Consider the following 24,274-nt stretch of genomic DNA (forward strand, 5'->3'; position numbering starts at 1 on the left):
AGTGCTAACACAAAACAACCAATACAGAAAGCAAAATGTGGGAGAAAGGCACATGGTAAGCAAACTCAGGCAGGGTACTTGCTTTGCAGATATGACCTGCTTGAGTATGCTCTGGGATAAGTCACCATAGGTGGCCGTTACCTTCACTGTCTGAAACAACACAGTGTGAATCATCCATGATGTAACCTTCTTCATGCTTGTAAGAGTGGGTTCTTGGCACATCTTTGATATGTTCTTGTACATCAGGCAATGAGTGACTGGAGCAGAACTGGGAACAGCTGTCTCCAGCAGACTGAGGGAGAGGTCCACCAGAAGATCGTGACACACCCATGGATTTCCCCAAAGGACTGATAGGACTTTCCTCTTCTGAAGTCTGTGTGCGCATTGGAGGTCGCCCACGACTCTGGCCCATACTAAGGGAAGAAGGCTTGGAGCTTCCTTTTGGAGGCCGCTCCATACTCTCTCTTTCATAGGATCTGCTCCTGCTGCTGACCTCTCGGCTTGACAGTTTCTCTGACACATAGCCAGAGGACCTGGACCGTCCACCACTATATGCTCTGTCATCCTCTTCCATCATATCCCTGCTAGGCATGCCATAGTATTTCTGCTGATCATATACATTCTTCTTGAGGCCATATGTGATGTCATCTTGCAGCTTCTTTGCTCTGGATGCCACACTGCTGCTACTGACTGAAGTGGTTACAGTATAAGAGGCTAGGTCTGATTCCACATCTTTGGCTTCTTCTATAGGGGAGAACTTCGATATCTTCTGCTCCATACCCTGTTTCCGATGCTTGCTGCGCTTGGAAGAGATGACAGCTGGGGCCAAGTTCTTAGAAGTGTGTTTCTGCATGCCTATACTTGACCCATGTTTTTCTGGGCGAGAGGCATGCCTGTAATCACTGTCTCCATAGTAGTAGGAACCAGAGCTACCAGTCATCCTCCCATTGCTCTCTGGGGCCCTGTGGTAGTTCTTCCCTCGGTGGTCAGGGCCATGATGATCATACATATCCTCCTCAGACTCTTCTTCTCCCTTAGAATAGCAGCAAGGCCTACTGGAGACATCTACATCGACCACGTCACTCTTTTCTTTAATATGCCGTCCATTGCTGCTCTGTGACTGCAGGTCTCCTTTCTGGCCCTCCCCTGCAGTGCTCTCTTTGGTCAGTTCACTGATATCATCAATCATTACATAGTTCCGAGGGATATTTTGCTCTAGGTTGGTGTAGAGAGAGTCGGAGGAATAGCTGGTGGAGGGACTTTGCACCGCACCACTCCTGTCTGTTGGCCTTCCCTCTGGGGTTTTGTATTGGTCATAGCTACTGGTAACTGTCGTGGTGCTGTATGTAACTTCTGGTGTTGCAGCAGAAATCACCACAGTGGGATTACTGATCACTTCATAATTGGTAGGGATCTTTTGCTCTAAATCAGCTAGAGATGTTTGCCGTGGTTTCTGGGAGGTTGTGTGGGTGTCTGCATGGGTTGGAAAGAGCGTGTTCTGAGCAGTCTGCAAAGGTGTCTGGTTGGAATATGTGGTCTGAGCTTGATAAGGGGGCCGGAAGCCTTGATGGCTCTGCAGGCCCAGTTCAGATTGATACCCAGTGCTTGGAGTGAAGCTGTGTGGCTGATACGTAGTTTGGGAAGGATAGGCAGGCATCTGGCTGGCCTGGAAGCCATTCTGAGCAGGGGCATTGCTAGATGCAGGATAGTGCGGAGGCTGAAATCTTGTTTGCTGGAATGTGGCTGGCCCTGGTGGGACAGCCTGTCCTGAGGAATACTGATACGGGGTATAGGAAGAGGCTGATGTGTACTGTGCGCTGGAGAAATCAGCATATTGATTAGAAGGAGCAGTGCTGGGCCTAGCCAGGAGACTGCCACTCTCGTAGCTGGAAAGGCGAAGGTTATTTAGCTCACTGTCAGACATGTAGTCCCTGTTTTCTCCCAGGCATCTCAGATAGGGGTAATCACGCACATTCCGATCCTTCAACAAAGACTCCTTTCTTTGATTGATTCCCAGTTCCAAATACTTCAGCTTGGCATCAATCTCTTTCTCTTCCTCATCCAGCTCAGCTTGTTTCTTCCGCAGCTTAGTAGACTCATGCTCCACCAGCTTCAAGTCCCGGTCAATGTCTTTGAGGAGGCTGGCTTTGGTCACTTGAATGGCCTGCCCTCCCATCCCTTTCTGCATAAGGCCAGGCATGTACATCTGTGAGTGAGCTTGGCTGGCTAAAGGGAGGTGAGCTTCTTCTGGCGGGGGACTGGGTAGCGTTCGCTTCACCTTCCGTGTGAGAGTGTTGGACTGAAGAGTGGAGATCTAGAAGGCAATGGAAACCATAATTAAATGTAGGTACTAGATAACTGTGAAAGAACACACTTGCTACTTTCTCTAACAGCTTAGTATATTTCTTGATTCCTGGAGTTCATGTCTTTTACTATGTGTTTTTCTCCTTCCCCTATTTAAAGCTTCCTCTATAGGGGTTGGCTTTACCACTATCATGATATTGAACTTGTCAGCTATACTGTGGTGGCAATGGAATGCATTGTGTTTTATTATATTTTTTAATTTTAGGGCTTTAAATGTATATCACTATTGCAAACTGCCCTGAGCCCGCCATTGGGGAGAGGCGGTCTAGAAATTAAACAAACAAATTTAAACTTTGTACATTACATGAAATGATCGAGAGGAGAAATATTGAGCGAGAGGAGAAGGACCCACAATAACTTGAATGAAAAAAGGACCCGTGACCCATGCAAATGCTGTGGCAGAGCCCGCCTCCTGGCACAGGTTAAACAAATTGTCTATAGGTGGAAGTTCTAAAAATTGGCAGAACAATAAAAAGCATGTCCAATTTAGGAGATTTTCTTAAAAACTCAATGAATGGAAAACAATAACACAAAATCAATATCAGTGGGCCTCAACTCTTATTACCAATAAAAGCTACAGTGTATGGCTCTCAAGGAGGCAAACTATGGGAAGAATCTAAAATGTACTGCATAAAAATACCAATGCTTCATGGGAATAGCAAGAGTGAATAATGATTTTGCTGGCAAGCTTATGCTATGTGAATGGTTACCGGTACTGACACTGAGAAAATGAATTCTGAAAGAAACAGTAAGCTGCTTGAATATTTCTCCCTAATGAGCTAGAATAAAACCAACTTGGCCTGGTTTAGAGATAAATTCAGGCAAATGTCTAGTCAGAACATACTAGGAACAGGTTTTCACTTCTGAGTAAGCCAAGTTTCTAAAAATGTATAGTTAGCATATTGTGAGCGGCAGACAGATATGGTCTATAAGTTTAAATCAAGAGCCAATGAAATGCAGATGATCCTGAAACTTACTTTGAATTATCAGTTTTTCCTCCTAACTAATAAATTGGACTGAATGAAAAAAAAAGGCAAAATCCAGGATTTGGGACAGCTCCCTAAAGATTCCATAACCACAGCAGATCTTGCACAGACAGCGGAAGGAAGAAATCTAATAAAGAACGATCCTCCAGGGTTTTTTTTCTTGAGTTCTTCCAAGTATGGAGAATGGAGTCTTTTAAAAATATTCTGAAAACCCTGCTCAGGATAGTGGGGATCTTGTTGATCACATCTGTTCATTCAACAGATGTGATCAACAAGATCCCCACTATCCTGAGCAGGGTTTGGAATTAGCAGTACCCTAGAAAAAAGACAGCTGTCAGATGGTTTGGTGAAGGAAGGAGTAACAGCTGTCTTAAATCAGTATCTTTGAAAGGTCTCTGAGGGCCATGCAGCTCACAGGTCCCCATTTGGGCTGACAGAGCAGGCAAAGGAGCCTTGCAGGCAAAATGTCATCATTCTGACATGAAGACATTTGGATGAGCGAAAATAACAATTAGCCCTTGGGCAACCAAGTCATTTTCATGAGTATTTCTATAGCAAGTGTTTTCTTTCTTCAGTGCTGGAAAAACAATAAAAAAAAACCAAAAGGTTCTCTCACAAACAACTCTTGTGAATCCTAGAAGAACAATGCAGTTTCACAAAAACACACTACCTCAGTTGCATTCAGAAGTGATGTAGAAGATAGGGAGAAAGATAAAATCCACACTCTGCAGATGTTACCACCCTGTGTCTTGGGTGACAGTCACAGGGGAGTTGTAGGTTCTCCTCACTTTCTGCATGCCCAATGATGATTCCGATGACAACTGTGCTACAAAACAACTTAAGACTGCATCTGTACTAGTTCTACATGCTGCTGGTCTATTGGTGAATAAAATCAGCAAAATTTCAGCCCTGACCCAGATAAATTGTAGAGAAATCAAATGAGCTTGCCAAGAATCTGGGTCTACACCTTTTGTAAAATGGATGATCTCCTACAGATATGTATAATGTATTATTGTGTATCATGTAGTGCTCAACCAAAGTGTATCTGAATTTTGCAAATATGTTTGTGTGACTTGAATAATGCTATCTGTTTTTAGCTAGTTTTCTGGGGTGGAGAATTTTTCTGTGTTCTTTTAAATACAGGAATCAAGACACAACAATGGGGCTTTACAAAACTCTTTCAAATTAAAAAGGAAAAAGCAGAGAGGAGAAAACAATGGCTTGAATAAGACATCAAAACGGAAGCTTTTGCATCAAAAATTGAATATCAGCAAAATGTGACACAGCATAAATTCAACAAGTTCTCATCTACTAGCTGCAACAGACAGGTAATAATCTTTTTTCTGTCAGCTAAAGGACATAATACCTCCATCAAATGATAAGGATCTGTACTGCAGTGCTTAAAGTCTCTGGTGCAATGCCTGAAAAATGTGACATGGGAAAAGTGCTAGGATACTATAAATGGCACACATAAATTTGTTGAAAAAGAAACTTCTGAAAAATAAGGGAATTCATTTTAAAAAAAGTAGAAATGGAAGGTCAAGAAGGTCAAATCTTTTCAGAATGCCTGGAGGCTATTTAAAAACCTACTGGAAACTCAGACAAAAATGTCTGCTATGTATTGGGAAAGGCACAAGCCAGTGCAAGAAGATGCCAGTGTGGTTAATGAGCCAAGTTCAAGAAAGGCAAGAAGTCTTCTTTTGAAAAATAAGAGAGGATAGGAGCACAATCTGTTGCAAAACAAATTTATACAGACAACAAGGCATGTGAAAAAAGAGCCAGAGGAATGTATTATTTAAAATATATTCTCTCTATATAAACAGGTATTGCTAAAACATTCTTTAACTATATTAGAAGTGAGAAGCTAGTCAGGAAAGTGGTGGAACCATCAGGCAGCAAAAGTTTGAAAGAACGGTTGAAAATAGGGTAAGAAATTATGGAGAAGGTAAATGAGTCCTTTGCACTGTGGAAGATGCTAAAGCTCAGTCTTTAGCTGCTTTCTTGAAGTTCTAGGCTTCACTGACAAAATTAAAAAACGACCAACTCCTGATGTCATATACCTGAGAGTGCTAGTAGAGTATTTAAATGTTAAAATGTTGATTTTCTATCCCAGAAAAAAACAATGATACTAAAACTACCTCTGTACAAGTAGACTGGAAGGTAATCAACATCAACACTGATTTTAAAAAGGGGTCTGGATGGAGGGAGGAAGTAAGCAGTTGTTTAATATCTGTCCTGGGTACTCAAATTGTTAAATGTATAGAAATCGGACAGGAGGAAAGTTGATTAGTTTGAACTCTGGTGCTGGAGAAGCCTTCTACAGATTCCACAGACAGCAAAAGTCACAAACAAGGAAATAGAGTGCATAAAGCCTGATGTATCACTGGAAGGCAAAATCACAAATCTGGCTCACTTATTTTGGCCATAGCATGCAATCCATGGAGAGCAGAATTATGCTAGGATTGGTTGGTGGTAGAGCCTCTTGTGGCGCAGAGTGGTAAGGCAGCCGTCTGAAAGCTTTGACCATGAGGCTGGGAGTTCAATCCCAGCAGCCGGCTCAAGGTTGACTCAGCCTTCCATCCTTCCGAGGTCGGTAAAATGAGGACCCAGCTTGCTGGGGGGTAAACGGTCATGACTGGGGAAGGCACTGGCAAACCACCCCGTATTGAGTCTGCCAAGAAAACGCTGGAGGGCGTCACCCCAAGGGTCAGACATGACTCGGTGCTTGCACAGGGGATACCTTTACCTTTACCTTTACCTGGTTGGTGGTAAAAGGAAACCAGGCCAACAAAGAACATGGTGGTTAGACATGATCAAAAGGGACACTGGCCAAAGCATCAAGAAGCGGTGCAAGATCAAAAAATGTGGCAACAGTTGAGCCACAGGAATGCCAAAAGTCAGACATCATCATCATCATAGAAGCACTGCTGAGGAAACATCAGCACGGCTTCTGCAACCCTGACCTACCAACAATTTGAAGTTGTCTGAGAAGCATGTGAATGGGGTAATCTGCTATATCTGGACCAGAACACTTTTGACAGTCTGTCGTTAAAAGCTCTTGATTGAATAAACTTATCTTTTATGATAATAGAATTAGTAACAGGTTGAGGAAGCAGCCGGTAAGAATAAAGTTTTCACAATAGATAGATGTAAATAGTGGAAAATTTCAACTGAACCAGAGTTCTCTTTTTGGGCAGTATGTTAATACTAGGGGCAAAGCCTGTTGTATCCAAGAATATAACAGGCGCTAGAGCTTGGCAGTGGGAAGAGGAAGGGGAGGAGTTGTCCAGTCTGTAAGGGCATGGGGTTGAATGTGTGTGTTGTGTGGGAGGTTGTGGTGGCAAGGTGGCAAATGAGGGTGTGGGTGTGGAGATATGGGTGTCAAGAACCTGTGGTGTGGAATGTTCGTTGAGTGTGGGAGAGGACTGACCTTTGGGAATTGTGGCATAGTGGTTATAGATGAGCTTTCAAGAGCCATGTCTTCAGATATGTGAAGGGAAAATCAGACTGGAGACTCTTCTTAGGGGAAGATTACATGGCAACCAATTCCTCCCAGCTTTGCGTCATTTGCCTTCTTGTGTGAATTAGGCCACATTCACCAAAATGCCCCTCTGCCCTAATACACATGGGGTAGTCACAGTACACAGGTGTCCATCCTGTTCCTTCTGTCTCCCATATTTTCACTGTTGGTAAAATGTTATGTGCCCACATGCTTCTTTCATGGTTGCTCCTTAGAAGAACGGATTTTTGTACCCTATTGCTTACTACCCAAAGGAGTCTCAAAGCGGTTTACAAACACCTTTTCCATTCGTCTCTCCACAATAGTCAACCTGTGAGGTATGTGGGGTTGTGAGAGATCTGAGAGAACTGGGAATGGGCTGCAGTAACCCAGCAGGCCTCAGGTGTCTCAAAGCATTTTCCAATCGTCTTCCCTTTCTCTCCCCATAGCAGACTCCACATGAGGGAGGTGGGGTAGCGAGCCTCACAGGGAAGCTGGCAACCCTAAAAGGAAGACTCTCTGTGCACAGCAGTCTTGACCTTAGTAAGGTTTTTTATACTGTTTTTTTTATTTGCCAGGCCAAGGTTATTTGCCAGGCCAATAAGTCATTACAGTTACTATGTGTCTCCAGACATTTACTTGTTCTCTATTTACAGTTTCAGGCTGTAAATATTTATTTAGATCTTCCTGCCCTTTCCAGACTCACAGGATTGATGCTGGTCTGCCTGTCTGCGCCCCAGAATACAAACAGTTGCTGGTAAGAGCTGGCCATAACCCATAGGCCAGGAGGGACACTCCTGCACCACTCCCTACCAACTACAGGCAAAAATGGCTCATTTGAAGGCTGGACTCTGAGGCATTGTATGATTTTGAAGTCCCACCTCCAGGAATATTTCCAACCCAGGGGTAGCCAACCTACAGGTGTGGCCTGGAGAGCTCCTGGAATTACAGCTCACCTGCAGAGTATAAAGATCAGCTCACCAGGTAGAAAGGGCTACTTTGGACAGGGCTGTGGTAGAGAAGAAACATTTAAGGCTTCCCACACAGGTTGTTGTTGAATTGAAAGACTTGAGGCCTATTGCACAGGGTTGTTGTGCAGATGAAACAGGAGACAAAAGAGCCAGTTTCCTCTGCAGAATAACGCTGTGCAGTGGCCTCAAATCTGCAGAAAGTTGCAAAGAAGAAAGACACATGGTTTGGCAGTGTCTAACCTCCGGGCAGAGCAGTATTTTAAGTGAGAAGGGGCTTTTCTGTGGTCTCCCTGTCAGGTAACTGTTTGGCAGAAGGGGAAAGTCCCCCCCCTCAAAAGGAAGGCCCTCAGGCTCCCCTATGTTGCTCTTGGAAAGGCCTCCTTCCCTTAGTCAGGGCCTGTCAGAGGTTCCTTTGCAGCAGTCCTGAAGGGAGGGAGGAGGAGGGAGTGCACTCTGCAGCCTCCTGCCAGCTCTGTCAGGGTTCTGAGGCAATTTGCAGTTGGACATGACAGTTAGGGCAGCCTTGGGGTGAAAAGGGCTGGCACAGCCTGTCCAAGCCTCTGTTCTCATCCCCCTTGCTGACCTCCTCTCCCTGCGGTGGTCAGGAGCAGACTGGCAGCCAGACTGGTCTGGGTGAATGGAATTTTGGTCTGTCCTGCTGAGGGGCCAATAGGAAGACGCTTTGCACGCCTCCCCATTGGCTGCTTGGCCCTGGATGGACACTCGGAGGGCCCAATCAGGAGCCGTGAAGCGGCTCCTGATTGGGCCCTCAGAGTTTTTATCCTGGACAGGGCCTGCCCTAACTCCTCCCCAGGTGGCCTTACTCTTTTATTTAATACCGCAGGAACGGTTAAAGATAAAACAACACACTAATTTGCTTCCAGGACCAATTGCAACCTTTAAAACCTTCCATGACCTGGGAATCCACATACTTGATCTCATGGTTGGCATTTGGTTGATTTGGGGGTTTTATATTGCTTTTTATTATAGTGTAATTAATTTTATATTGACATTTTAGTGATTGCCATGGAGTGCATTAATGGATTTGCTGAAACCACTATGCTTGAGAAAAGCAGTGGATAAGGTCTTTAATTAAAAAGCTGTATACTGATGAGGTTGGGAAGGGGCTGTGGATCTGGCAGAGCATCTGCTTGGCATGTAGAGGGTCCCAGGTAGAATCCATGTTATCTCCAGCTAAAAGAATCAGGCAGTAAGTGATGTGAAACAGCTCTCCCTCAGACCAAGGAGAACCACTGCCAGATTGAGAGGACAATGCTGCCCATGAAGGTGGCTTCATGTGTTCATGTCATGTGTGTTCATGTGAAATGGCTCCAACTATCCATGACAGAGACCTCAGCTATTCCAATGTAGCTGGGCTCCTTTTATATATTTAGACACCAACAATAGTAAATTTACAATACTCAGCATTAATTTATACCAAAATGAAAATATGTACAATGTTCACCTCACACTCATGTACTGAAAAATTAGCTATTTTTGTTATACAGAGTTGATATTTTGTTCAGTGTCCTGGAGAGATGGTGCTAAGAAAACAAGGAATTTCGCTGACCTGGCCTCAGTCTGTTCACAAAAACACTGGAGATGCTAACATTTTGTTTTAGACCCTATATTGGATTTCCCTGTCATAGCCTTCCCTTAGGCAGCCTTCCTATTTCTTGGATATTAGATTCATCTCAAAAACTTTGGTTGTCTGAGAATCAGTAAGTTCATCCACTGTAGAGAAGTGGATTGGAAGGTCTTCTGGACCTTGCTACAAAAGAAAAAAAGTAATGTTTGCCCATCGACCAATGAAAGATAAATTCTAGAATATATGTCCTAAAACTTTATGATTACCACAGCAGCAGAAAACTGCTATCATTATTATGTGCGCTCTCTCTTCTAACATTTGAAAAATTCCTAAACTTAATAAAAATTTAATAATAATATACAAAGAGCTGCCTTGCAAATGCATCTGTAAATGACTTTGTTTGTGCACACACCACAGCTGTAATGTGAAGCCAGCCTTTTAAAATATTCATTGCTGTAACGTTAATCAAATTGAAACATCCGAGTGCACCTGCTGGGGACATTCTACCATAGGAAGGCTTTAAAAGGCTTTTAAAAAGTAGCATGGAATTCTGACTTGTACAGTGAGGTGAAGAGTAGATATGGCAAGAAATTGACAAAAAGTTGGCTACATTTGCAACAAAACGTTTATCCAGCTTCATCTCTCAGTTTTGGCTGCATTGAGGAATTTCTCCCATGGATTGTGATGGGGAGGAAATATTAATACGTTATGCCATTGCATCACAAAAACAAGACACTTTGTCAAACAAATCTACCAAAGAATCACATGATTTACTTAAAACAGCTCACTAAGCAGAGGAATATTAGCAAGAGACAAATACGACAAAATAACATAAATCTGTATTTGGAAAATCATCTGCTGGATCTGTAATTAGCAAATATCTTTCCTGGCTCACTGGGAAATACTTCAAGCATCACAAGATTTCTGTATGGAAAGCATGTCACTATAACTTGTAATCCACATATAATATATTGTCTCAGTGCTGACGCATATATAGACTCAGTTCAGATATCACATAACCCAAGCTTCCAGATCTTGACCACAGGCTCTTCCATGTCCTCCTCCCTTTCCTCTTTATGCAAGCCTTCTCTCCCCCCCGCCCTTCCTACAATAACCATATTTTACTGTTAAGTCTGAATTAGTTAAATTTATCTTCAGGCTAGCTGGGACTGCTTCCCAACTGCCATTTTGAAAATATGGTTTGAAATGGCTATACAAACCATGGCCTGGGGCAATCTTATTAGCAGTAAGCAATATTAGTGCTGATTTACATGTAATGGCAAAATATAATTAGAGCTAACCATGAAAGAGAGAAGGAGAGCTGCTTTTAGGAGGGGAGGAAGGAGTCCATGAGCCAATTGTGCATTCTACATTCCAATTTCTTATTCAAAGCTTGTAGACTGAGGAATGTGATGGCTCAGCTGAGCCACAATATACACATTCTAGACAGCTATAACCAGCTGCAGCTTCCCAGCAGATGCATGTACAGAAGCATATATGTGTGATTATTACATTTGATAACTGACAGCCTTTCAATGTAGGTATTTTCTAATGCTCACAGGCAGTTATTTGGAAACATCTTGACAAATCCAACAAGCTGTCACCCTATAGCTCAATAATTCAAACGCTAACACCAAGGCTAGGAAAAAAGTAACAATTTAGTTCCCAGCCTCAGAGGTGTCATTCCATATTATAATGTCAAAAGTGTACATTAGTTAGTGGTGCCTCTGGTCTAATGCATCTCACTCCCTTTTTCCTCAGATCTCCAATGACATTAGTTCACTACATGAAACTGGTTTAGTTATTTGGGGAGGGACAGAACAAGGATTGTGTTTAATAATTTACCAACCTTTTCTACCCAAATTCCCTTCCAATGACATATCGTCACAAGAACTCAGTTGTATGATGTTGTATGTGCCCATCACCTTGTTCAAATTGGGGTTTCAGCTGCTACCTAAGGAACACTAGCATGCTGGAAATATATAGCACAAGCAGGTCTTACACACATTAGCAATGTACACACTTAGCATACACAGAGGCTCCATTTCAGCAAGGCACTGGGAGAATGCAAAGTCACAAAAGTAAGGCTATCTATCCCCCAGAGGCAGCCTACGTATACAGATTAGGGGGTTTCTTTCTTAGATCTCTCTCTCTCTCTCTCTCTCTCTCTCTCTCTCTCTCTCTCTCTCTCTCTCTGAGGAATCACTGAGGGCAAGCTGGTATTCATTTGAGGGAATGTAGAAAGGTTTCCCACTGTTTTGCTATAAAGGTACCATCACTGAACAGCTCATTATAATTCCCAAATGGAATATCTTGTTTTTGTGTACACTAATGAAAGGGAAAGTTCCTCTGATATGCCTTTTGGGAGTGTGTTTTTTTTTAAGCAATTTAACAACACATCTTAACTAGAGACTAATAGAGATATTTTTCTTTGTTACCACTAGATGGCATGGCAGAGAACACTACTTTGCCACTGTGCCTTCACAGATTTGTGGAGAAGTTGCTGATGAGGCATCACTTTGATTTACTGTTTTGAACTTGGTTGCATTCAGGATTTGATTCTCTCCAATGAAACACTGATTGCAGAAGTGTCATTAAAAACCCATGGACGAGGGACTTCCTCAACCCACTGTGTATTTTTTATGATGCTTTAAATTCAAAATTACAGTGGGCGCCTAAACTCTAGCACACTGATTGCAGTGTCACAGGAATTAAGTGGGAGGATGTTCTGATATCTTTAGGATGCCTGGACATTGTTTTTAGCATCTTAATATCGCGCTAGGAAGGAATCACAAGGAATGACAGTGTCTAACCCTACTGAGAATGCAACTTCATTTATAAATAATATATTAACATATCATCAACTATATATTCTCAAAATCTGAAAATAGGAACTACATTTTAGGTGAGTCAAAGACTATTCCAAAGAGACTTCACCCATTTTGATGTCTTGAGTTGAGGTCTGGATAAACTGTCCCTGCCAATTTTCTACATGTTGGATAAGATCTGTTTGTGCTTTGTACCTATGGCTAACTGCTCGTGCTCCTATCAACAGTCCTCCTTTCTAGCCTTACCCCTCAAAGCAGGCTGATAACTGGGTTTTTAAAAGTTGTGAGGGAGAAGAATGACTCTGGTTAAAAAGAAAGTGCAGACAATCTACTTGATCCTATTTGAAGGACAAGGGGAGGGGGCAAAAGTGATGCAGCATTTAACTTCTGTACCTGGATACAGATAAGGCAGATTATAAAGCTGGGTTTTGCTGTGATCCATCATTATGCCTGTTTTCTTGTGAAGTTGAGAACAACTCTCCTTCAGCCTCGGCCAGATGATAACACACAGTTACCGATTAGTCACACCCACCTGGCCGGCCTAGGAGGAGGTCAGCTTAGGGCCTTTTAAAAGGAACAGCAGAGACCCTATCTGGCCCATCTCAATTGTTCATCAAGAAGGGATCTTACCTGGCTTCCAGGGAGCAATGCGTGCTGATACAAGGAGAACCTGTCCTTTGCAGACTCCTCTGATGTTGGGCTGATGGGCTTGGGATCAGATAAGGATCTCTGCATGGTTTTGATTGGGCGAGGCAGAGTCTGCTGGCGCTGTGTGGACTCCGCTGTGAAATGCTTCTGTGGGGTCACGTGGGCTTTGTTGAGCCTTTCACTGGTTGTGAAGGATGACTCTAGCAGCCGATGTGGGGAGAGGGGAGAGACTGGGGAGTAGAGCACCTGGGGTGATTTGGGAGGCTGGCGAGAAACCAGCTGAGACAAGGAATCTGTAGGCAGGTGGGACTGGTAGCCTATTTCCAGAGGGTCTGGCTTTTTCTTCATGAGGGCTTGCTGTCTGATTACATGTGGATCCAAGGGACCGGTGCTTACAATCTGAATGTTGGAGGAGTAAGGCGTAATTGTTGTAGGCACGCTGAGTTGTGGGACCACAATGCCTGGCTGGGGCTGTGCTTCTGGCTCTGTCTGGCAGGCCAGGCTCTCTCCTCTTTGAGTCTTCTCAGGGGCAGAGATGTACTTCACTATCTCCACCTTGGGGTCAGGAGTGGTGATGTGAATGGAGGGAGACACTCTGTGGAGCTGGTCAGGTTCAGTTTGCACAGAACAGTCACTGATGGTCTGGATTGCTATGCTGGCCATGCCCTTAATGGAGGAGTCTTGTTTGCCTTCTGCACCGGAGTCCGAATGTCGGGTGAAACGGGAGCGCCGCCGCCGTACTGGCTGTTCCCACTCAGCGTTATCTTCCTCATCTGTCTGAACGCTACAATCAGTGCTACGCCTGGTACGGCGCCTCCGGGATGCATAGAAACGCTCCTCCCCATCCTCCTCGTCAGTCTGTACGCTGCTGTCTGTAATTTTCTTTACAACAAATGGCTCGTGGCCAGGCTCCTTGTCATAGGCGTCCCGAAGACGTGGCATAGAGTTACGCTTCTTAATGCCTCGACTGGCTTCCCACTGGTCTTCAGTCTGCAGTGACATTTCGGAGGCTGAGTTGGTGAGGGGCCTCTGGAGCCCAATGTAGCGAGGCTGCACTTGCCCATCTTGCCCTGGAGCCGCAGTAGCCATAAAGGGTTGGCTTGGGGGAGGCCAGTATTGCCCGTTTTGAGCCATGGTCCTTTGCATTTCTATGGCTATCTCTGGCGCACCCTGGGGAGGGATCCTGCCTGCCTGGTCACACACCGGAGGAAAGGCGGTTTTTTGCCTCTTCTGCTCCTCTAACTGCTGCTGCAGCTGCTGCTGCAGTTGCTGGATCTGTTCCAGTTGCATGCGTTGTTGGGCCAACTGCTCCCGCTGCAGAGCAAACTGGGCCTGGCGTTCCTCCTGCTGCTGCTGCAGGACCTGGTGCTTTATGGACTGCAGTTCCTGGATCTCCCTGTGCATTAGCATCTGCTCCTTCTCCCGGTGCCTCTGCAGCTCCACGCGTTCCCTCTCGAGCTCTTCATGGAGCCTCAGCTGTCTCAGTTTCTCCAGTTCCACTCTCTCCCTCTCAATCTGGAGGATGTGCTCCTGCTGCTTCCTCTGCCTCTCTTCCTCCTTCTCCTTCTCTTCCCTTTCTGCGGCCCCTTTGCTGGGGGCACTGGCCTGTGGGACGTCTGCTGCCTGTTTCTGAACGGGGACTGGTGGTGGCTGCTGTGGCCCATGGCTGGGGTCCCTGGAAGCGGCTTGCGCTCCAGAAGTTGCTGTGGGCACCTCCTCTCGAGTGACAGCGCCCGTCTGCTCGGGCCTTTGTGCACTGGCAGCAGTTGGGGCTGAGGGTTTGGCACCTGGCGCTAAGCTTACACTGGTGGCTGCAGTGCTAGATGCAGTGGTGCTAGCAGGCTTCCCCAAATACATTGGGGTTTCCATCATTGATGTTGCTGGAGCTGCTGGGAGTCTGCTGGGCACTGGGTAGCGATACAAGCCTTGGGCTGTGAGTGGGATCCTTGGACTAACTACAGGCACTCTGGTCAAGCTGGCCAGAGGGACAGGGGTGATGCTGCTTGGCGCATAGGGCCTATACAGGCCTCGGAGCATGGGTCGTAGCACGGAAGCTGGCTGGGTGGTTATGGGAAGTGTTGACGCTATTGGTGTGTTAATGGTGGAATAAATCATGCCATCTGCTGCTCGTACAGTGGCTGTGGAAGGGAGTACCTGTCTGATGGCTCCGAGCCTAGAGAGGTTGTACTGGGCTAGGTTTCCGTACCCTGGGCGAGAGTCTGTAAAATTTGGATTGTACATCATGTTTGGTTTCATGGCACCCTGCTGAGCTGAGATGCTTCCACTCCCTCCTGGCCCGGTTCCAAGAGCACCAGGTCCATACTGGAGAAGGTCTGGGCTGTTCGTGTGCCTGCCCCCATATTGGTCCATGGAGTTGAGTGCTGCACACATTCGGCTGATTTCACGAGCTGTCGTGGCGCTGTAATGAGCCAGGCTGGCTTCCTGGAAATTTGCCAAGTCTGCTCTTGGTGAATACCTATAATCAGAGTATATATTGGAGGCCGAGCTATATCTTCGCATTGGGAATGAATGGCTTAGCAAATCGCTGGGCTGTCTGAGGTCAGAGAAAGAGCCGTATTGCATCCCATGCCCCAGATAGCTTCCCTCCGTAAAGCTGATGCTATATGAATGTTTCATGGTTGTCAAATCTACTGCCGAATCTCCAGCAGGTGAGTGGAATGGCTGCTCTCCTTTAACTGGGTAATAGCTCAATCCCATTTCGGAAAGATTGGTGTCAGACATGGATGAATACAGCCTCCCAAACAGTCCGTGTGGGTAGAATCTGTGTTCGTCATATGGGTTAGTCCCTGGTGCTGTTTGTTCTCTATATGGATACGTATCAGATGTCTCCTGTTCTCTGCTTCCATAATACTGGCCACCAGGTTTGCCAGCATGAATTGCATCCCCAGCATTTCTTTCTGGCAGCTTAGAAGAAGGATTGAAAGCTCCAGTGCAGCTGCCTCCAAATGGAAATTTGTAGACCACATCGCAACATGCCACTTGGCTTTCGGGCTTCATTCCAGTGAGGTCAAGTGCATTGGGGGGAGGTTCATCTTTGATTAGTTTTGTCACAGGGCCTGCAGCCATATCATCCATCTGCACCATCATCACTTGGGATTTCTTACTCCCGAGGGGGGCAGGAGGAGGCTGAGTCTTCAGTTCCACTGGCATCCCTCTGTAGACTTCTGAGCTTTGGTCCTGAGGGAACGGTCTAGGAATGGCACTAGCAATATTCTGTGCACTGCTGGTCTGAGTAATCAGGGTATCTTTTTTCATCAAAGGTGTCATATGATTGGGCAAATTATACCTTGCAAATTTCACTTGCTGTGGGCCTGTGGCTTCAGGCCGCCCTCCGGAAGCCGAAATGCTGGTGCCACTCACCGTTCCTCTGAAGGTGCCAGTCTGAACGGCCTGTTCTACCTGTTTAACTTGTGTCAGACAGACCGCACTCGCTGTCCCTTGACCAAAGTCCATTCTGTTCTGGAAAGGATCTCCATAGACTGCGGGCTGCTTTGGCTGAGACACGAGCATGGAAGAGGCAACAGTGATGCTGACTGTGGTGGCTGTGCTTATGATTGCATGAGGCTGTTCCTGAGCATTGAGATTGATGATTAAGGGTTGGATGGCTGTGGAGTGCCGACCTGGTGACTGGTCCATAGTGAGACAATATTTTCTGCTTTCGGTAGCTAGGGATGTAAGATCCATGCCTTGGTCTGTTATAATGATTGGAGTTGACTTTATAGCAGTCCGCAGATCTACTATGTTAGTGCCTGGTGGTCTGGGCCCTGGTTCTACTCTCGATGTTCCCGGAATGGATGATATTCTGCACAAAGAAATGTTCTCTGCAGGCAGGGTTCCCCAGCTGTACACACCAGAAACGCTCTCGGCAGCAGCAGTGGTTTGCACTTTCTGCATTGCAGCACTAGAAGCAGAGGCTTTTTCCAGCCCTGGCTGAGTCTTTGTGTAAGTGGACTGCAGCTGCTCTTGCTGGAGTTGTGCTGCGTTGGTTACTGTCTGACTGTAGCTGTGCACTGTTTGCTGACGGCCCTGCCGAGTTGGAGATGAAGCTGGTGAAATGGAGGAGCTTGCAGCGACTGGCTTAGTTTGGATGGCTACATCTGATGCTAATGTGATGACCATAAAGGGGGATTCTTGCGATGACTGTTGCCTAGCAAGGCGAGGGGAGCTAGATCGGTGGGGTGTTTGTGTTCCTTGAGCCACCATAGGAGAACATGTCGATACAGCAGTAGTAGGAGGGATATCATCATATGAGATAATTGTGCTATGTGTTTGGGTGGAAAACTCAGCAGTTGATTTAGACCCCAACCCTGAACTAGAGGGCATCACAACTCTGGGGACAGAATGAGTGGGACTTTGCGTGGGAGAGGAAGGGGAAAGTGGGGGGCTGGAGCTTTTGAAGAAAGAATACATTTTAGGTGTTGACATCGATACATTTGTCTTGCTCTCTGTCATGCTTTGGAGTTTCTCTCTTGCTGATGTCCCACTGATCTCTGTAACACTCTTGACTCTGGAGATATTTTCTGTTTGAGAGCCATAACTTGCTGTCACTTTTGTTTGACTATAACTTCGGCTAGTGGTAGACACAGATGGCACATCTGAGCCACTTAAAGAAGTTGGAGAGCTGTAGATTCGCGGTGCACTTACGGGACTGGAAACAACAGTGGTGACTGTACTAGCTCCTTTAGCATACGTATAAGGCATAGTTACACTCTTGGAAATTGAGCTGGGTGCAGTAGGTGAGCTATGGAGTGCTGGGTGCTCATGACTCTCTTTTGCAAAATGCTGAGTGACTCTAACATCAGGGATGATTCTGCCTGTACTGCTTTCAGAAGATGAAAAGGAGACGGGAGCAGAGAGCTGTGTGGGACTCGTCCCAGGGGTAAGTGGGCCACTTTCATAAGCACTCTCTGCATTCAGAAACTGCTTTTCTTGATAAGCGTCTTCTCTCGCTTTCTTTTTTACTTCCTGTTCCAGAGTCAAATCCAGAGAAGAAGACTGATGCATCCTGGAAATATTCTGTGATGTCTGAAGGATTTCTTCATAAACTGCTCCAGATTTGGAAAGTTCATTCTGGTAGTCTGATTGGGAGGAATCCACATTTCGGCCATCAAAGCCATAGTCATCTATATACTGATATTCAAAATTATTTTGGCCTTCTGAACTACGATAGCCTACTTGCTGGAAGGTATTGCTGTAAGAGACACTTTGTTGGGATGGCTGCTGCTTTTGGAACATTTCTGCCTTCCTCATCATTTCTTCATAGGCTTCTTCAGCACTTTTCAGGGGCTTGCTGGAGGGGTAACCAGAGCTAGCAGTTTTTTCTGTCGGAGAGTAAAGGGACATAAATGTTGGGAGATTGTACTCACTGCCAGATTTGTACAGCTTGGAGGCAATGACATCAAACCCTTCTGCTTCTGAGTCCACTGACGGTGAGTATTCGGAACACGAAGACCTGTGCAGCTCCTCCATTTCTGCCGCTTGCCTCAATTCCTCCGTGGGTGAGGCATCCTCAATGGGAGAGAGATTGCTGGGTGGAGTTTTGGATCTCTCTCTCCTCCTTTGTGCCCTCAGTTCTTCTTTGTCTCGCTTAGTTTTGCGCGCTGTACTTCTGATGCGTTGCTGCTCCACCTCTCGCATTTTTTCCTGTTCTCTCAGCAACTCCTCTTCCTCCCGCAGCTCCTCTTCCTCTGAAGAATCTTCGATGGTTGGAAGCAAAGGACCATGCGAGCGATGCCGGGCTTTCCTCTGCTGCTTAACTTCTTCCAGTCTCTGCCTGCGGCTAGGGCTGCTGTCACTGTCCTCCTCTAAGGAAGAAATGGAGGTGGGAGAGGTGCCAGATGTGTAACTGGGTGTTGTGGCTGGCAAGGTAGAAGAATATTCACCCCTTGACCTGTCTTCTGGGGAGCCTGTCAGACTCTCCATCTCCAGTTCAGGTTCTCGATCCAGGCTGATGTCTGTCTCCTGGCTAATTTCCATGTCTCTTCCATAGTTGTTAGTGCTGTTTAACTCAATGGTCTTGAAACGTCGCAAACCTCCTTGAGATGCAGTCATATCATCACCCTCAGTAGTTTCCAGCTCTTTACTTTCCTCCTCATAAATACTGCTGGAGCTATGAGGCAGACGCCTCTTGGATGAAGTAGCCTCTCTGCCCTTTTCAGAGTCAGGTTTATGTCCATTTTTTACAAGGCTGTATTTTACACGATTGTATTCTTCTTCCTCCTCTTCCTCCTCTTCCTCCTCCTCAAGGTTATCTTCTTCTGCACTCATCTCCAGGAGCTGTCTCCTCATGAACTCTTCATCAGTCATCTTGGGTTCTCTGGCCTTCTGCCTAGTTGGTAGAGGGGAGAACCCTCCCCCTTCACTGCTGTCCTCCACATAGTCATGGCGCAGCTTGCTGCCAAAGTCATCTGATGACTCCATGCTCTCCCTCTGTTCTCTCTGGTTCTCCCATTCTAAAGAGTCCTCATCTTCTTCCATGATGTCTTCAAGCTCCTCATCAGAATCAAAGGCTTCTGGGGTGATGGAAAGGGACCGAGGCCTCTGTCTCTGTCTCTGTTCTTCTCGTAATTCATGATATGTCTTTCCTCTATCAGTTGTCTCTTGGGTCATGCCTTTTGACTCCAACAGGGGGCGCATGCTGCTTTCCAGCTTAGTGAGTTCAGATGGACTGGGAGGGCTCTGCTCGACAATTCCTGTTTCATTCAGCTGCTCCTCTTCTTGCTGCACCAAGCCTGTGATCTCACTCTGGGAGCTGGAGATCCCATCAGATGAGTAGCCAGTGTCACTCAGGCTTTGGGGGCTACGGGACAGGTCTGAGGGATAAGGCTTACTGGATTCCTACAAAGGAAAAGGGGAAAATCTATTAGATTTCATGATAACAATCTATTATGAGCAGTGTTTCCAGGTGGTGCCTGGCAACCAGTGGGAAGGCAGTATCCCAGGAACAAAATAAGGTCTCATCAATTTATAGGAAGTTTTTACCGCAGAGTTCCTAGTGATCCCAGAGGTACCTTTTGTCACTTCCAAGTGATGCTGGGGATCAAGCCTATGGTAAGAACTTCTTGCAAGTAGATGGGACCTTATTTTTCTTTTTAACTTTTCTCAGAGGCACTCAGCAGAATCTTGGCTCAGCCCTAACTATAAACAACCCATTTTATTTGTTTTAATATCTGGCTATAATCAACTTGGGCCTGGCCTGCACACGTAGGAGTTTGAGATGGTAATGAAATGACAGACAGTTGAAGTGGCAGGATGAACTGTATTACTTCAGACTCCAAATGGAGGATTCCAACTCTGAATGTTTATTTAAAAAACAAAACAAAATAACTCCCAGTAAACAGGAAACAAGCACCAGTGCAAAAGGCTAGGCTAGGACACTTCTTGTCATGATGTGTGAAGTTTTTATTTGCATTAAGTTTTGACATGATGGAAATGTCAAAATGTGACCCCTCCACCTGCAGTCTAAAGTGCTTCAGTCTATTCTGCTACCTCAGAAGTCTCAGGTTGGGTTACCAACCTCCACATCGGGCCTGGGGTTCTCCCAGAATTAGAGCTAATGGAAGACCACAGAGATCAGTTCCCCTGGAGAAAATGGCAGGTTTGGAGGGTGGACTCTATCATATCACACCCCTACTGAGCTCCCTCCTGACTTAAACTCTGTCTTCCTTGGGAGCCACTTCCAAATCTCCCAGAATTTTCCAAGTTGGGGCCATTCCACACGACTTTAATGTAGCAGAAGGCTTGCAAATTATAAACGCTACTAATTTGCAGTTCCGCAAGACATCGCACACAATCTGCAACACTCCTGAAACAGTCCCGCAAAAAGAGATTCGTTGTAGCGCTTAAAGGGAAATCGGGAAAAGTGGATTCACCCTCTGAAAAACACTACACTCTTGCAAACAATCTGCAACACTAGCGAAAAAGACCTGTACGTTTCCATTGTTGAGGTTCCAACAAAGTCCCTCCCCCTGTCTCTCTCCGCGAAGTGATCGCCATTTTTTTTTCTCGGAGCGAGCAGAAAGCAACGAACCAGCGAGGCTTCATTCACCCAGCAAGGCTTCTCCAGCTACAGAAGTGCTTTAACGCTCCCCTAAGTCCCCGAGCACAACACAGCCCTGTTTGCAAGTTCCCTTTATTTTCGGCCGAAAATCGCGCCCGAAAATCGCGCCGGGGGGATTTTTTTTCACTCGGGGGAGCGTGGTAACGATGACTCACCAGCTCACACGCCAGCTAGATGGGTCTCTCCATTAGGAGGAATCAAGGCATATTCACTGCAACGTGTGTTTTTCTTTTTTTAAAAAAACCTGTTCTTAAAGGAAAAGGGGCTTTTCGGGAGCATGATAACAACCACCCCATTGGCTGTTTGTTTGATTGACGGCCAGGGGTGGGACAAAGCACAGAAAAAATCGCTTCCTTTCTAGCAATTTTTGCGAGACCTGAAACCTGTGGGAAACAATTGAAACGCTACTGGATTCCACTACAAAGGCAGGTATGCATAACGCCGAGATTGCACTTTTAAAAATAGCGTTTCCGCTTTGTGGAACCAATTGGCAACATTGGTCCTTGTGCGGAAACACCCCCAGAGTTGTCAGGCTAGAAGTCTATCAGCTCATTTGGAGCATGCCTGCACCAAGTCTCATGCATTCTAGCTAGCCTTGAAAGCCTCCAAATCACTATAAACAACTACTGAATGCCAAGAAGTGAAAAATAACCCATAATAATTTTAAAACCCACATGAGGACAGCTCCTAACCTCACGACACATAAGATGTAATACAGCAGTTTTTCAGATCTCCATTGTACCCTGTCCATCAGCATTCTGATGTCAAAGAAAACCTAAAGTATCACTTTGAAATTTTGGGAATTGATAAACTGGCATCCTTACAAAATGGACATAAGAAAAGAGAACATTATAGATTGAATTTAAAATTAATTAAAACACCACCCTGCCAAGTTCATCTGAGGAAATTGAGAATGGGCTTGGGCATGTCCAGACAATCAATGAATAGCCCAGTAAATGAACAGTTGTGACCCAATTGCTGTAAATGCCATTCCTCCAGGTAGCATTTGTGTTGCAAGGCATTTTTCCACCCCCCTGTAAAATGTCAGCATGTTGTTGCTAGGAAAATTTGATCCTTAGAAAACTGTTCTGATGATAATTATTCATTGTGATTTATGCAGTTTACTTTTAAAAGTCTTTCCTTATACTAGTCTTTTCTGTTAAAATGATATTGAAGCATAGCCCTTCTTCTCAATCCTGGCATCAATGCTGAATATACTTCCTGGTTATAGGTTTTGATTTCAGCAAGCCCCAGGGATAGGCCAAACATTTGTAAGACCTTGACAGCTGGCTTGGCAGATTTAGAAGTTTGTTCTCTCTGCCCCCAACTCAGGGACTTACACTCCATTGTCTTATGGGCTGGTTCCTTCCTTTTTAAATAAAGCCATCTGGCTTGCCTAAGGCTGAGCAATTCCAGAGTTGTGTGATCTAGTCTTTTTCACAGCCTGAAGTACAGTAAAAATACCACAATCAATTTTTCATTGAGGAGGAACATTGTTATGGAAGTCTTGTTAATCTGTTCAGGCACGTTCTAAGGATCAATTCTCAGTTTGAAATATTTCATGTTTGTTGCCTGAACTGGTTTTTGAATTTCACCCATCTCTACAGTGATAGCATGGCAATGCACATAATTGCTGCTCAAATTATAACATTTTTAAAGTTCACAGAAAGTATAGCTGTCTACATACCCACCCAGGGCCCCTCCCCTTCCCACCCCCTCCTGGCCCAGCATTGACCATGGAGGGGAGAGCAGATCAATATGACCATATATGGTTATTGTTGTTGTTGTTAGGTGTGAAGTTGTGTCCGACCCATTGTGACCCCATGGACAATGATCCTCCAGGCCTTCCTGTCCTCTACCATTCTCCAGAGTCCATTTAAGTTTGCACCTACTGCTTCAGTGACCCCATCCAGCCACCTCATTTTCTGTCGTCCCCTTCTTCTTTTGCCCTCGATCGCTCCCAGCATTAGGCTCTTCTCCAGGGCCCTTCTCATGAGGTGGCCAAAGTATTTCAGTTTCATCTTCATCAAATATGTTACTCCCATCCATTCAGGAAACCCTTCCAGGGCTGTTAAGAAACCTCAGGATTTCATGAAAACCTGGTTGAGAAAGCCTGCTCTAAGGTGTTACTGGACTCTTGCGTGTTTCTATTACTACAGGCAGACTTTGTCCATTTTTGTTTCTGTAGGAAATGCTGTAAAATGTGCCTGTCGTTTCCTGATTTGGGACTCCTGTCCACATGTTATAGCAGTCACCAGACAGTGGACAAATAGGAAGTTCTTATCCCCACAATGTGTAAGGACTGCATCTGTCCATAAGAGGAGGAATGTGTGTGTGCCCCCCCGACTCACAATTCAAATTAAATTGCCAAACCATATTAAAATGGCTATTTCAACTATATTTAGAGGTTCAGACAAACATGCATATTTAGAGATTCAAATAAAAAGTGCGTTATGCACAACAATTGTGATACATATTTCATTTGTTAGATCAAGAATTTCACAAGCATGCCCGTGCTGTAGAGTAATGTATTTTAACAGTCCATTCCCATGCTTTTGAACAATTCTTAAAATAACTACTAACATGAGAACATAAGAATATCTGTGCCGGATCAGACCAAGGTCCAGCTAATCCAGCTCTCTGTTCCCCATAGCAGCCAAGTAGGTGCATTCTGTTAGTTAACAAAACAGGTCTGATGTTAATTCCATCATATATTACTAGTCCTCAGCCTTGGTACAGTCTCTGTAATAATGGAGGCACCTTTAAGCTCTCATGGCCAATAGTCATCAATAGGCACAATTTCCCATTGATACATTTAAAATGGTTCATTGTGATGTAATTTATATCGATGTACAAATCACTGAGCAGCGAATAATGAAATGCTTGGAAACATCTGTGAGACAACTGGGTGCACTGCTGCCTGTGTCCCTCAGCAACTATTGAATTTATGTGCACAGCTCTGTTTTTGACTTACCCAAATATTTGCCAGTACATGTCTTTTAAAAAAACCCACTGGAAGATTAATTGCCAAGAAATTAGTCAAAACACAATGTGACAAACCCTCCCATCCCCTCAGATGGAGCTGTAACCAGCTGTTCTAATGATAAATATTCTCTGGTTTAGAAGAATGGCAAACACATGGCCTAACAAAGCATTAAATATATTTCATACACTTCAGAGTGAGGTAATAATGTTAACAAGGGGGAACAACCTCCTGGTGAGTAAATAAATCAAATGGTAAAGCTGATTCTGAGAGGATTAAGTGATGATTATTCTCCCAGGTCCAGCAAAACTTACCTTAAATTGCTTT

The 24,274-nt window shown here is 45.1% G+C and overlaps 1 protein-coding gene across 3 annotated transcripts in view; it reads right to left on the reverse strand.

The window, feature by feature from the left end:
* Positions 1 to 24,274, reverse strand: part of BSN (bassoon presynaptic cytomatrix protein) — a 373,610-nt gene that overhangs the window by 18,386 nt on the left and 330,950 nt on the right. For all 3 annotated transcript variants that reach the window (XM_077326011.1, XM_077326010.1, XM_077326012.1), the window contains exons 5-6: positions 12,867 to 19,742; positions 142 to 2,314 (exon numbers count right to left, since the gene is read on the reverse strand). In XM_077326011.1, coding sequence (XP_077182126.1) covers positions 142 to 2,314; positions 12,867 to 19,742 — 9,049 coding nt within the window. The remainder of the gene's footprint in view (positions 1 to 141; positions 2,315 to 12,866; positions 19,743 to 24,274) is intronic.

This window comes from Paroedura picta, chromosome 3 (assembly GCF_049243985.1).
Source record: "Paroedura picta isolate Pp20150507F chromosome 3, Ppicta_v3.0, whole genome shotgun sequence".
NCBI classification, from domain to species: domain Eukaryota; kingdom Metazoa; phylum Chordata; class Lepidosauria; order Squamata; family Gekkonidae; genus Paroedura; species Paroedura picta.